Below are 12,904 nucleotides of genomic sequence, written 5' to 3' on the forward strand. Positions count from 1 at the left end.
TTGAGTTACTGACTCATTGTCTGAACCCACAATATCTCCACTACTACCAGCAGCGATCATATAAAGAACAAGTATTTAGTGCATTGTGTGAGGCAGCCATTTACATCACTTTTTAATTCGAAACATATAATTATAATTTGGGTGGCTAATCATCCTTACTCGCAGCTAAGAGCTGAATAGCGAAGGATGTGGCTACAGGGTGTTCGAGAAGCAGGCATACAAGGGCGCCTTAGGCTGCCAGCCACATCAAACCATTATGACCACGGAGCACAGCCAGAGATCAGATTGTGTGATTTTTTCCCAAGGCAGAAAAACCAGATGGTCTGGAAAACCCTCGAAGAGAACTAACGCACAACTCAACTCACTTAGGGCCCTGGCCAGGTATCAAACCAGGGTCACCTTGGTGAGAGGCAAGCGCTTTCAGACAAGCCAACCATGCCACCCATCCGACATCCGGTCATCTAGTCACATTTCACTCTGAGAAATTTTCTTATAAATTTGGGGGTCTCTCAAAAAATAGCTGATGCATCAGTGTACCATTTTATGGACTGACCAAGGTTCAATTTTATAATTCTGTTTGACTCAAAATTATATTTATTTTCATTATTCATGTATTATTATGTCTTAAAGACAATATTAAGCCCTTTTCACACTACAGAGCCAATTCCCCTGAAAATAAACTCCTGGGAAAATCATGGGAGTTTTCAAACCCACTGCCACCCCAGCAACCGTTCTCACTATGCCAATTTGGTCACTCCTGGAAGTACTATTTCCAAGGAATATGCATGGTCGTTTCACCCAGTTTCACCCAGGTTAACTTCCTTAACCCTACCCATGAGCAGGGTTAATTATTTCCTGGGAATAAGTTATTTTCCGGGAAATTCCCAAGAGTGTTTTTGTAGGGTGAAAAGATCGACGTAAAGTTCCCAGGAGATTCCCAGGAAATAACTAAAGTGTGAAAAAGGCTTTAGATTAAGAATTTATACTCCATACAGAATTTGCAACAACAACAAAAACGGAGTGAAACAAAACATTATTCAACCCCCGATGACGACAACAGCAAACTAGATGAAACAATGTGAAGACAAAGCAGCCCTTTTTGGAGAACAACTCTAGAACTTCAAGACACTGGACACTATTGGTAATTGTCAAAGACCAGTATTGTCGCTTTAGAGTATCTCAACATTTGCATAAAATAGCAAACTTTTGAAAATTTGTACTCATTTGGTCGTCGAAGTTGCGAGATAATAATGGGGAAAAAACACCCTCGTTGTGTGCTCTCAGATGCCTTGAATTTGGGACCTCAGCTGAGATCTCTTGTTCAATTCAAACAATTTTAGTGTGAAATTACCTCTCTCTCAAGCGAAGCCATTTCTCACAATGTTTTATACTAGCAACAGCTCTCCATTGCTCGTTACCAAGTAAGTTTTTATACTAACAATTTTTTTGAGTAATTACCAATAGTGTCCACTGCCTTTAAGAGGATTTTACATGAAATGTGAATAGTTAACAATTATTACATGATAAAAAGACAAAAACTACATTTGTTTGTAGAAGTGATAATATGATTTGTGCAGGCAAACTGGAAACAAAGAGATACTGGAGGAAGCGTGGTTAATCATTCAGGAGAAAATAGAGAAAATATTTAGTGATTTTGGAGAAAACGTACGAATATTAAGTGATTAACAGGAGAAAAGGTACAAATATTTAGTGATTTAGGAGAAAAGGTACAAATATTTAGTGATTTTGGAGAAAACGTACGAATATTAAGTGATTAACAGGAGAAAAGGTACAAATATTTTGTGGTTTTGGAGAAAACGTACAAATATTTAAAGATTCAGGAGAAAGCATACAAATATGTTGTGATTTTAGGAGAAAACATACAATTATTTAGTGATTCAGGAGAAAACGACAATTATTTAGTGATACAGGATAAAACGTACAAATATTTGACGATTCTGGAGAAAACGTACAAATATTTGATGATTTGGGTTAACAAAAACATGTACCACAAGAGTGACTTCACTTTCAAATGAACATGAGCTCAGGAACACATTTACATGTAGCTAACAAATTGAGTACAAATGTTAAGCCAAAAATGATAAAACGTTACTCAAATAGTACTCAGAAACTCAATAAGAACTTTCGGACAGAAACGGAAGACTTTTTTTCATAAATCAAGATGACCACGGCGTGATAAAGGTCTGTTGGCATTTAGGCTTTGAAGTTCTTCTTTGCGGCACAAAGCTCACAATCTTAAAGGAGATAGTTTTGTGCCTTCGATTATTTCAGTCTATTTTTTACATTGCTATTTTCATAGATCTGTTTGTATGTACACAAATTCAGGGGATCTACATCCAACAAGCTTGCTTTTAAGAGAGCTTCTCCACAATTAATATTTTTATCTATCTGTTTGTTGTTTTAATTTCCCCAGTGTGGGATAATAAAGTTCTTATCTTATCTAATCTTATCTTATCTTATGTTTTTTTTCATTCAATGTTGTGTTTTGTTGTTTTTAAGTGGAAATAAATTTAACTATGAACTTTGAACTATGAAAAAGATCAATCCCTGACCAGGGTTCGATTTCACAGAGCAATAAAATCCATCGTATGACAAGTCGCAGTATCACCACATGTGACTAGTATTGTGACATCAATCCTTGCTCAGCAACTACGATTGATTTGCAGTTAAAATCAATCTTAGCCTGAACATCTGATGCCACACTTCGAGGCCCGTGATTAACGCCAGAGACCGGCCTCCAGCCGGCGTGTACTTTCACCTTTGGCCTACATTCATTTCACAGAGAGATACGCGGTCAAATTCAATGGCGGACGTGATACGTAGGAGTGTACTGTTTTGGCATCTATTGCAAGCTCATGTCACTGTGCACTTTTCCCCAATGATATCATTGTATCCGATGGAATCACTGGATCTGAGTAGCAGATGTCTTTATCCTTGCGGATATACTAAGCTCTTTGTAAAATTGACCCCAGATCAAGATGTCACTCTGCATTGTGCGATTCTTGAATTTAAGTATCTTACCATGATAGGTGCAGAAGTTCTCCGCCGACAGACAAATCCCATTGATGTCTCTTGTACAGTCTGGATCGCTAGCACAAACTGAATAACAGAATTAGAAACCAAAATATGAAAACTCAAACCTGTACTTGATGATCTAACAAAAATGTGACTTGGGCCCATTTGTATGACTCTGCTTACCGCCAAATTCTCCACTTATGATCGCCTTTCTCCACTTACTAAGCAGAAGCATAAAATGCCAAGAAGCGTGGAGTATGCAAAGAATTACACAAGCACATATTCCCTGCTAACCCATGAAATACGCTTGACGTAAATGCGAAATTCCCTACTTCTGTAATCGGCAATTCTTCGCTTGCAGTAAGCAGAGCCATGACTTTTTCATAGAGCTGCTTAAGCTGAAAATATTGCTTATAACAATTTTCTGCTCAGCAGAAAAGAGCTGGATACCAGTCACAATTGGTACACGTGACATGGTATTTTGGCTGGTAACCTTATTCTGGTAAGAACAATTTTGTTGTGCTTATAGCTACTTTTTTTGTGCTTCAGCAGCTCTATGAAATTGGGCCCTGAGAGGATTGAGAGGATGTTTAAGATTTTCAAAAACAAAAACATTTCCTGAACAAAAACAAGGTGGATAACTTTTAGTTTGGAAGGACCTAGTTACAAGATCAGCCATGTTGAGGTGTATTGAGTCCAGTGTATATGCGCCACACCAGTTCTGTGGGTTCACATCCATGCTTTGCTTGCCATGACTCCCTGTGTCCTTAAAGGCACTGGACACTATTGGTGAGTAATTGACACTCAACTGAGTGATATGCTTGTGGCTTTGGGAATCTATACAGAGCTTAATACACATATTAATATGCTGCGTGATCAATAAACATACAATTAAAGGAGTTGGGTACTTTGTGTACAAAACACAAATGTCGACAACTTCACATTAAACTTTCACAGCATAAAGATAATGATAGCAGAAAGCTTCCATTAAAATATTGCTTGCTTAGGAGCTGTGGTTTTTTGAGGAACAGGTCAGACATTTCACCCAAAAATAGTTTTCATCACAGTGGCACGAAAATTATTTCAGCCATGTACAATGGATGTACGCGATTCTCCTGAAAACATTGCTCTGTGGTTTTCACTTGTTTTTTCACTGACGTGATGACTAATGAAGCTGAAACTTCCAGTAAATTATATAACACACATCTTTATTCACAGTGAGTAAGAATTCATGTCATGGCCAAAAACTTTAATCTACAAAAGATATCAAACCCTTTAAATGATAAGGATCTCCTACGTTGTTATATAAACAAAATAAATGGTCTCTAAATTGTCAATGACTATGCCGAATTTAGCCTTTGAGAAAAACTCTGCTAGGGTCGAAACATCAGGGCCCAATTTCATAGCGCTGCTTAACGGCAAAGTTTTGTGCTTACTGTAGCAGAAAATTTTGCGACGGGGCAAGGGCTCACAGGTTAGCAGACAAATGGGTGGTATGGGTGGCCATACTGCGTGTTTACCATGGATTCCCATTGTGACGTAAGCACCAGAAGGTTAGCATGCCTTTTCTTGTACTTACAGTTAGCGCTTTGAAATTGAAATCGTACAGAAAGCACAAAATTGGTTGCCAAGCAGCGCTATGAAATTGGGCCAAGGCCATTGAAGGCAGTGGACACTTGATTGGTAATTGCTGAAAACAATTATTAGCACAAAACCTAATGGGGAGAGGTTAATAGTATAAAACATTGTGAGAAATAGCTCCCTCTGAAGTAATGTAGTTTTCGAGAGAGAAGTAATTGTTATTGAGTTTGATTTGGAGACCTCCGATTTAGAATTTGAGGTCTCGAAATCAAGCATCTGACATGTTTGAATGCGCACAACTTCGTGTGACAAGAATGTTTTTCTTTCATTAATATCTCGCAACTTCGATGACCGATTGAGCTCTAATTACGACAGGTTTGTTATTTTATGCATATGTTGAGATACAGCAAGTGAGAAGACTGGTCTTTGACAATTACCAATAGTGTCCAGTGTCTTTAACTATTTTTGGCAGGAAATTATTTCAGTACATACCCGGACATCCAATAAGCTGCACTCGTAGCCCCACATAGTACGGATCACACGGTTCAACAACTGAAATCTTGATTGCATTTGCTTTCACTGGCGCAGGGAAATAATTGGTCAGCTTGGTGTCCAATCTGGATCCTGCATTGAAAATCTGATTAAAAAAAAAAAAGGGGAAAATCATACACAGTGATGAGTTTTTTTTTTTTTTGTGTAACAGAAGAATACTTTTTTATTTGTATTCTTCTGCAGGCCTGTATCTTCTTGGTTTTTTTAAAGTGAGGGCACCAAAGCCCACTATTCTCCAACTGAAAAAGACTTCATCCGATGTGTAGTTGGCTAAACCATAGAGAACAGATCACGGAAGGAGTTAGCTGCACTAAAAATCTGATAAGAAAATACAGGAAAATAATACACAGTGATGAGAAACTGGGTTTTTCTTTAGTGATTCTTCCGCAGGCCTGTATGCTTCGTTTTTGAAAAGGCGTGGTCACCAAGACATTTTCTCCTTGGTAAGGGCGCCCTGTGAGAAAATTGTAAATTTCTACTGTGTGGCATTTTTCTCCATGGTAAAGGGCACCCTCAAGGGCACCAAGGCAAAGACCATCTTTATTGCCTCTGTGGAGTATCAGGCCTGCTTCCGATTGCATTCTGCTCTGAAGTTCTTCCAAGCACTCACCATCCTCCATTGCTATTCAGTTTGAAAATGGATAACTGAAAAAGACTTCATCCGATGCAAAGTTGGTTAAACCACAGAGAAAAGATCACAGAAGGAGTTAGAACGAAAACCTACAGACCACCACCTCGAGCTTGTCCCTTAGAAAATGCACTGTGAACGCAAGCTGCTCTTCCATGGGCTGTTTGCCTTCGTATACAATGATTGCTGGCCATGGTAACCGACAGCCTGGTTGATAACAATTTCACTGCTGTCAAACCACAGGTAACCATGGAATTGAATGTTCATATCATAAAACGATTTCCTTTGGATTCCTACATTCAGAGAGAAGTTGTATTAAACCGACAGAATTTCAAGTAAACGACGAACCATCTCTGATCGATGGCCAGCTGTGGCCAACAAAGAAATTTGTTCCAATACGTGACGTTTGTTCTTTTCAGAATTTGTTTAGAAAGTGCCGCATACTTTGAACAACTAAGTATTGCCTAAAAAAAAGCAACAATGTGGGTGTTGAAGGATCCGGGTACTTTTTCAATGTCCACAGATTTACAACAACCTTCCAAGGTTTGAAGATGATGATAGTAGAAAGCTTCCCTTCAAATAATACTTACTGAGGTGCTGTAGTGTTTGAAAAATTAGTAAAACTAGGCACAAAATAATGTTTGTCTCAGTGAGACAAAAGTTCTTTTAGTTTGTAAAAACGCATTAACCAGTTATGATATAACACCATAACTGGTTGACACGTTTTTACATGCTAGAACTGAGACAAAAATTATTGTTGTGATGTTGTTTTACTCACTTCCCAAATTAAACTACATCTCCTCAGCAAGTCATATTTTAAGAGAAGCTTTCTTACTATCATTATCTTCAAACTATGTAAGTTTAATGTAAATCTGTGGACGTTGTGTTTTGTGTTAGAAAAAAGTACATAGACCCTTTAAATCACTGGTGATCATTGTTCATTTGATGCGGGGACAATCTAACTACTCCCCTGGTCATTTCTCTATGGTTTAAAGGCAGTGGACACTATTGGTAATTACTCAAACAAATTATTAGCAAAAAAACCTTTCTTGGTAACGAGTAATGGGGAGAGGTTGATGGTATAAAACATTGTGAGAAACGCCTCCCTCTGAAGTGACGTAGTTTTCGAGAAAGAAGTAATTTTCCAGGAATTTGATTTCGAGACCTCAAGTTAAGAATTTGAGGTCTCAAAATCAAGTATATGAAAGCACACAACTTCGTGTGACAAGGGTGTTTTTTCTTTCATTATTATCTCGCAACTTCGACAACCGATTGAGCTCAAATTTTCACAGGTTGGTTATTTTATGTATATGAGATACACCAAGTGAGAAGACTGGTCTTTGACAATTACCAATAGTGCCCACTGTCTTTAACATATTGCTTGTCGACGTTTTAAATTTACCTTACTTCCTTCAATCACTCCACTACCATCGGATGCTTCATACTCTAGTTTGAACTGATCGACCCGACGCTCAGCGTTTAAACCCACACCCTGGATGATGAGCCCAGACACTTTCATATCCTCCAGTAAGTGAATCTACTCGCACACAAAAACAAAATAAATATGTTAATTTTGATTCTACCAATACAACGATCTGTGTTAGTACTGTATCCTTAGTAATTCCCCCCGAGTCCTGTAAACAAAAATCACAGGCATGTTATTCGGGTGAGATTTGAACCCACAAACCTTTCAATTCTAGAGCAGTGTCTTACCAACTAGACTACCGAGATTGCCCGGTAGCTAGAGGCAGTTCGAATCCTAGTGGTTTAGTTTGTAAGAACAAATTTAACATATAAAATAAATATGTATGGAAAATAAAAAACATGGGCAAATTTCATAAAGTAGCTAAGCACAACAAAATTGTGCTTACCAGAATAAGGCTACCAGCCAAACTGTCACAGTTGTGACTGTATCCTGCTCGCTTCTGCAAAGCAGAACATTCTTAAGCAATATTTTCTGCTTAAGCAGCTCTATGAATTTCGACCCTAGTGTTGGCTGTGCATTAAAGAATCAACTGCGTTAAACACTGCGGGTCGAATTTGAATTTGAACAGAGGAGAAAAATTGCATAACAATTTGAAAAGTAAACCATAACAGGGCCTAAATTTATGACTAATTTTCTGCACAGCAAGTATAAGCAGCACACCGGTCATAGATGGGGCAATTGTTATTGTCGATATGAAAAATAAATGTTGATTGATTGATTGATTGATGGTATATTGGTTGGTAAACTTATTTTGGTAAGCAAAACTTTATTCTGCTACATATTAAGCTTTAGCAGCTTATTGAATCTGGTCCGGTGGAAACCCAAGTTTGTCTTTTCAGTGGTTAGGGTGGAATTTGTTCAGGCAATGACACAAACTTTGATCCCAATGATCATGAGTAGGATTTGAAACTTGGCATGGTGTAGATACAATCTATTTAACTTTGTGGTAACACCATGTACAGTAACATGAGAGTGATTTGAAATTGTGCATGGTGGACACACAATTTAGTTAAAAATTCAGTGAGATAGATTTGACACTAAGGCCTGTGGCAGATTATCTTCTTTGTGAATTACAGTGGATAAGAAACGAGTTGTGTGGCAACTCAATGTTTCAATCAGTATGCTCTGAAGGAAGTTTTTTTTTATTATAAAGATGTGCATTTATTAATTGATTTGATTTCTTGATTTATTCCATAAAGGAACATACCCAATAACAATGGGAAAGAATCAAGTCCGGTTTATACTTCATGCAAATGCGAAGCGTATTTGACGTGAATTTGACGTCACAACTCTCCTTTTGCAGCGATATCCGCAAGTGAGCAGAGTTGAACTGCTATGAATTATTTATTGTGAACTCGCATTCAAAGGAAGTATGAACTAGGCTTCATGAAGATATTTAAAACGTACAAATTGCAGTTTATATCATGATGGAGGAGTTAGCAAAAGCCCTAAATATTAAACCATACATAAATTATTTAGAAGATTGAATAGTGAGACCTTTATCCACATGTCATTGTCGTCCAGTTCGGGGGCCCAACCAGCCTCCACACTGGCGTTAAACTCCCAGGTATCAAGTCCAGCATTCCCTGGTTCGAATCCAACTGCAAAATAGGAGGACGCCGTGTAGTTTGTGGCATTCAAAGGCTCCACACAGAACAAATCCACATCTTCAGCTGATAAGATAACCAAGAGGAAATAAATTCAAAGTGCAAAAAAAAATGTTGTCGACAAGTATGAGCAGTTTGAAATATATGGTGCGTTAGATTAGCTAACCTGTGTCGACCCCGAGGTGCTCATGCGGGTGAGTCCCTGACAAGAGCTAATCGAACGATCACATTTACCCTAACGTGGTGACATCATGCACTTCGAGCCAGCCCCAAGTAAACTGTTTCACAAGCAGGGTCTTTTGGGCTGACCCGGGTGAGCCCCTGAAATGATGTCAAAGCTATTCGGGGGCGGATCGGGTCGACCCGGGGAAGCTAATCGCACGAACCCAATGTGCACACTCTACAGTACAGTCTAAGGAGCCATCCTTTAGCCACAGTGGGCGGCGCTGGGCGGGTCCTGCCCAGAACTCAACATACACTGTGCTGCCCTACTTGAGCACATACTCTAGGGGTTTAGAGTTAGTAAGGCTTGCTGAGAAAAACATGGCACAGTAAGATTGATCACCCCCAAAGTTAATACTAGAACCTTCTGAGAAAAATTCTGCCTGAAAAGCTGTCAAGTCAATAAAATAACATTTGAGGGCCCCCCCCCCCAATCACCGATGTTTATTTTTGCTTTGTATTATTATTCCGATCATTTTCACTAAAAATATAACCACTGGGTTTGATGGAATATCTTTAGGTGAAACTGATGTCACTCTTAAAAAACCCATTCAGACAGGTTTTAGTTTCTTTGAGTATTGTGACGACACGCTCAGTCCTCACAAAACTAACCATTTAAACTTCAAGCAATTTTGAATCTTCTATTCTGAATGGTCAACCAACAGCAGGGCCCAATTTCATAGAGCTGCTTAACAGTAACCAAATTTGCATGCTTACTGTAGCAGAAAAATTTGCTAAAGCCTTAGCGTATTTCACAAGTTAGCAGAAAAAATTTGGCCGCCATATTGCCTGTTTACCGTGGATTTGCATTGTGACGTCATTTATTTTCGTGCGGTAAGCACCGGAAGGTTAGCATGCCTTTTCGTGTGCTTACGGTTAGCAGTGCTATGAAATAAAAATTGCACAATAAATGCAGAGTCAGCACAAAATAAGCCGCTAGGCAGCGTTATGAAATTGGACACAGATGTAATCAGGCCCTCCTGATCAAGAAATTGAATTAAGGAGAGCAATTTGCAAATTGCCCTCATTCACTAACATGTACTTGTTAGACATGCTCTTGTTAAACTGTTGTAAGGAGCGCAGAGGAGCGCGAGCGCGAAGGAGCGCGAGCGTGAAGGAGCGCGAGCGCGAAGGCAAATTATTGTGTGTGTGATATACATGTAAATCTATACTGCACTACCTACCCAGGGCAGAGTCAACCTGGCCTAAATCCGCAGCGTTGTTGGTGAAATTGTCGCTCTTGACTTGACAAGCTGAATTTACACAGTCGTACACGACGTCACAAAGACATTCTTTCTCACGACGTTCTTCAATCACCAATGCTAAAAAAAAAAAAGAATAAAGAGAAAAATGTGTCACACAATCTCACCACAAGTATATTCACTAGCAATTTATGGTATGTTTAAAGACACTGGACACTATTGGTAATTGTCAAAGACTAGTCTTCACAGTTTGTGTATCTCAACATATGCATAAAATAATTAGTCTATGAAAATTTGAGCTCAATCGGTCGTCGAGGTTGCGAGATTGCAATGAAAGAAAAAAACACCCATGTCACACGAAGTTGTGTGCGTTTAGACGGTTGATTTCGAGACCTCAAGTTCTAAATCTGAGGTCTCGAAATCAAATTCAGGGAAAATTACTTCTTTCTCAAAAACTACGTCACTTTAGAGGGAGCCGTTTCTCACAATGTTTTATACTATCAACCTCTCCCCATTACTTGTAATCAAGAAAGGTTTTATGATGATAATTATTTTGAGTAATTACCAATAGTGTCCACAGCCTTTAACAACTTTCTTCCTAGCCAGTATAAGCAAAATGTCAGTTGTAAATGGCACATGTTACAAGGCTTTTTTGGGCTGGTTTTGTTTTTGCATGTAAGCACTACTTTGCTGTGCCTAGCTATAATTTGTGTGAGAAGTTACCGCTTTCTCAAAAACTTCGTTATTTCAGAGGGAGTCATTTCTCACAATGTTTTATACTATCAACAGCTCTCTGTTGCTCGTTACCAAGTAAGGTTTTATGCTAATATATATTTTGAGTAATTACCAAACGTGTAAAATCCCTTTAAACAAGTGATTGATGCTGATGGTATAGCAGTCATTAATATACACCTATTCTTGTTGTGAGGGGTCATGGGTTCCTTTCCGCCTTCACAAGTACCCATATACCCCTGAATGATGAGAAGCAGTGATAGGCGAGTGTCTTGCTCAAGAAAACAAGAGTCATGATCCGGATTCAAAACCACACCCCATGACTCAGCAACCCAAACTTGGAGTCTGATAGTTGCCAAGGAAATCCCAAAGGCTAAGTTAGGGGCGAATTCAAAATAAAACAATCGGTAACTCAGGGTAAATCTTCATTTCCCCGGGGTATTGCAAGGCAAAAGGAAGTCGGGCCATAATGAGCTCATTATCTACAGGTCAATGAACATCACTCCGGCAGCCACAGAGAGCCAAGTTTACTTCTTTGATATCGCCGCCGGCCGCACTGCGGTTTGGCAGAGGCTTGGGTAATCCGTAATTGATATTGTTCAACAATAGATAAGTGGAGTTTGTGTTCCATTGGTTTCTTTAGAAACATTGAATACCTCAAGGAAGCCAAAACTTGCGCTGTGAGAAGTTATAGAGAAACTTATATTTCAAATAAGGTATGAAGTTATGTATTTTTTCCCTGCAAATAGTGAAAAATTACGAGATGTTAAGGTTTACAGAATCTTCAATGAAGAAAAACGAACCAGGATGGGTCCAATTGCTTGCTTATGTTTGTTTGGTTGTTTCTTTTCCGATCAAAATGCTAAATCACTAAAACTTAAATAGTTAACCAAAAAACATTCTGTTACTCATTTACTTTAATCAATACATCAAATAGCAAAATGGTCTGTGTATGACAAACAGATTGACACTTTTTCATCACTATTTACAAACCATGTTGAAAAAAGCGGCTCCTTATTATCAAACATCTTAACGCTTTTTTAGAAGTACATGTAGACCATTTGTGTAAAAAAAAAAAAAATCAGTAGGCCATACTTATAAACATTAAAAAAAACGCTAAGTTATTTCGTCCGTCTTCAGCCTTGTGAACCCAGAGAGTAAAATATCCAAAGTAATGCATGTACGTTAGTGGTGTATTCAGTTTGGAGGAATCGGATGGTGTATGGACCATATCTTCAATGACGCACGATGATCATGAACACGACGATCTGCAATAATACATGGTTTGTTTTAATAGGTAAACTTGCGGTTCATGGTCCGATTTTGATCGCCTAAAAAATGAACTATAAAATACCTTGGTAGACAAGATTGATTCGAGACTTATAAACAACAATATTTGGGCTTATCGTTCATAATCATAATTTGTTAATGGATCAGCAGAACGTTTATTGGAGCCTGTCACTAATCCGATAATCCCTTGCTGACGTAATCCCACACGCAAATCTGGCCTTTTGTTAAGGCCCATTCACACGAGCGCTGCAAACGAGGGTCCCGTGCGATTTCATAACATCGATGTTATGAAATCGCAAATCCACGTCGTGTGAATGCTATGTATGTTACGAAATTACCTGGGTCCCGTGTTGTTCATAACACAGATTGAGACCTCCTCCAAAAAATCGCATCGATGTTATAATCACGGGGAGCCATCGTCTGAACCGAATGCCTGCGATCGTAATGAGGGACCGCTGCGTTGACACGTGAAGAACTATGGAGGAAGAAATGGGCGAACTATAGCATGCATATGTACATGTACATACAGGTACATGTATATCTGCTCAACGCTGGACTACGATCCATT

General features: G+C 38.8%; 1 protein-coding gene across 1 annotated transcript in view; it reads right to left on the reverse strand.

The window, feature by feature from the left end:
- The window catches only part of LOC117295077, a gene marked incomplete at its 3' end in the record, with an annotated part of 49,834 nt that overhangs the window by 18,314 nt on the left and 18,616 nt on the right, over positions 1-12,904 (reverse strand). The window contains 5 exon segments of the mRNA XM_033777647.1: positions 3,043-3,120; positions 5,110-5,254; positions 7,200-7,334; positions 8,781-8,956; positions 10,297-10,434. Of these exon segments, the coding sequence (XP_033633538.1) occupies positions 3,043-3,120; positions 5,110-5,254; positions 7,200-7,334; positions 8,781-8,956; positions 10,297-10,434 (672 nt within the window).

This window comes from Asterias rubens, chromosome 9 (assembly GCF_902459465.1).
Source record: "Asterias rubens chromosome 9, eAstRub1.3, whole genome shotgun sequence".
NCBI classification, from domain to species: Eukaryota; Metazoa; Echinodermata; class Asteroidea; order Forcipulatida; family Asteriidae; genus Asterias; species Asterias rubens.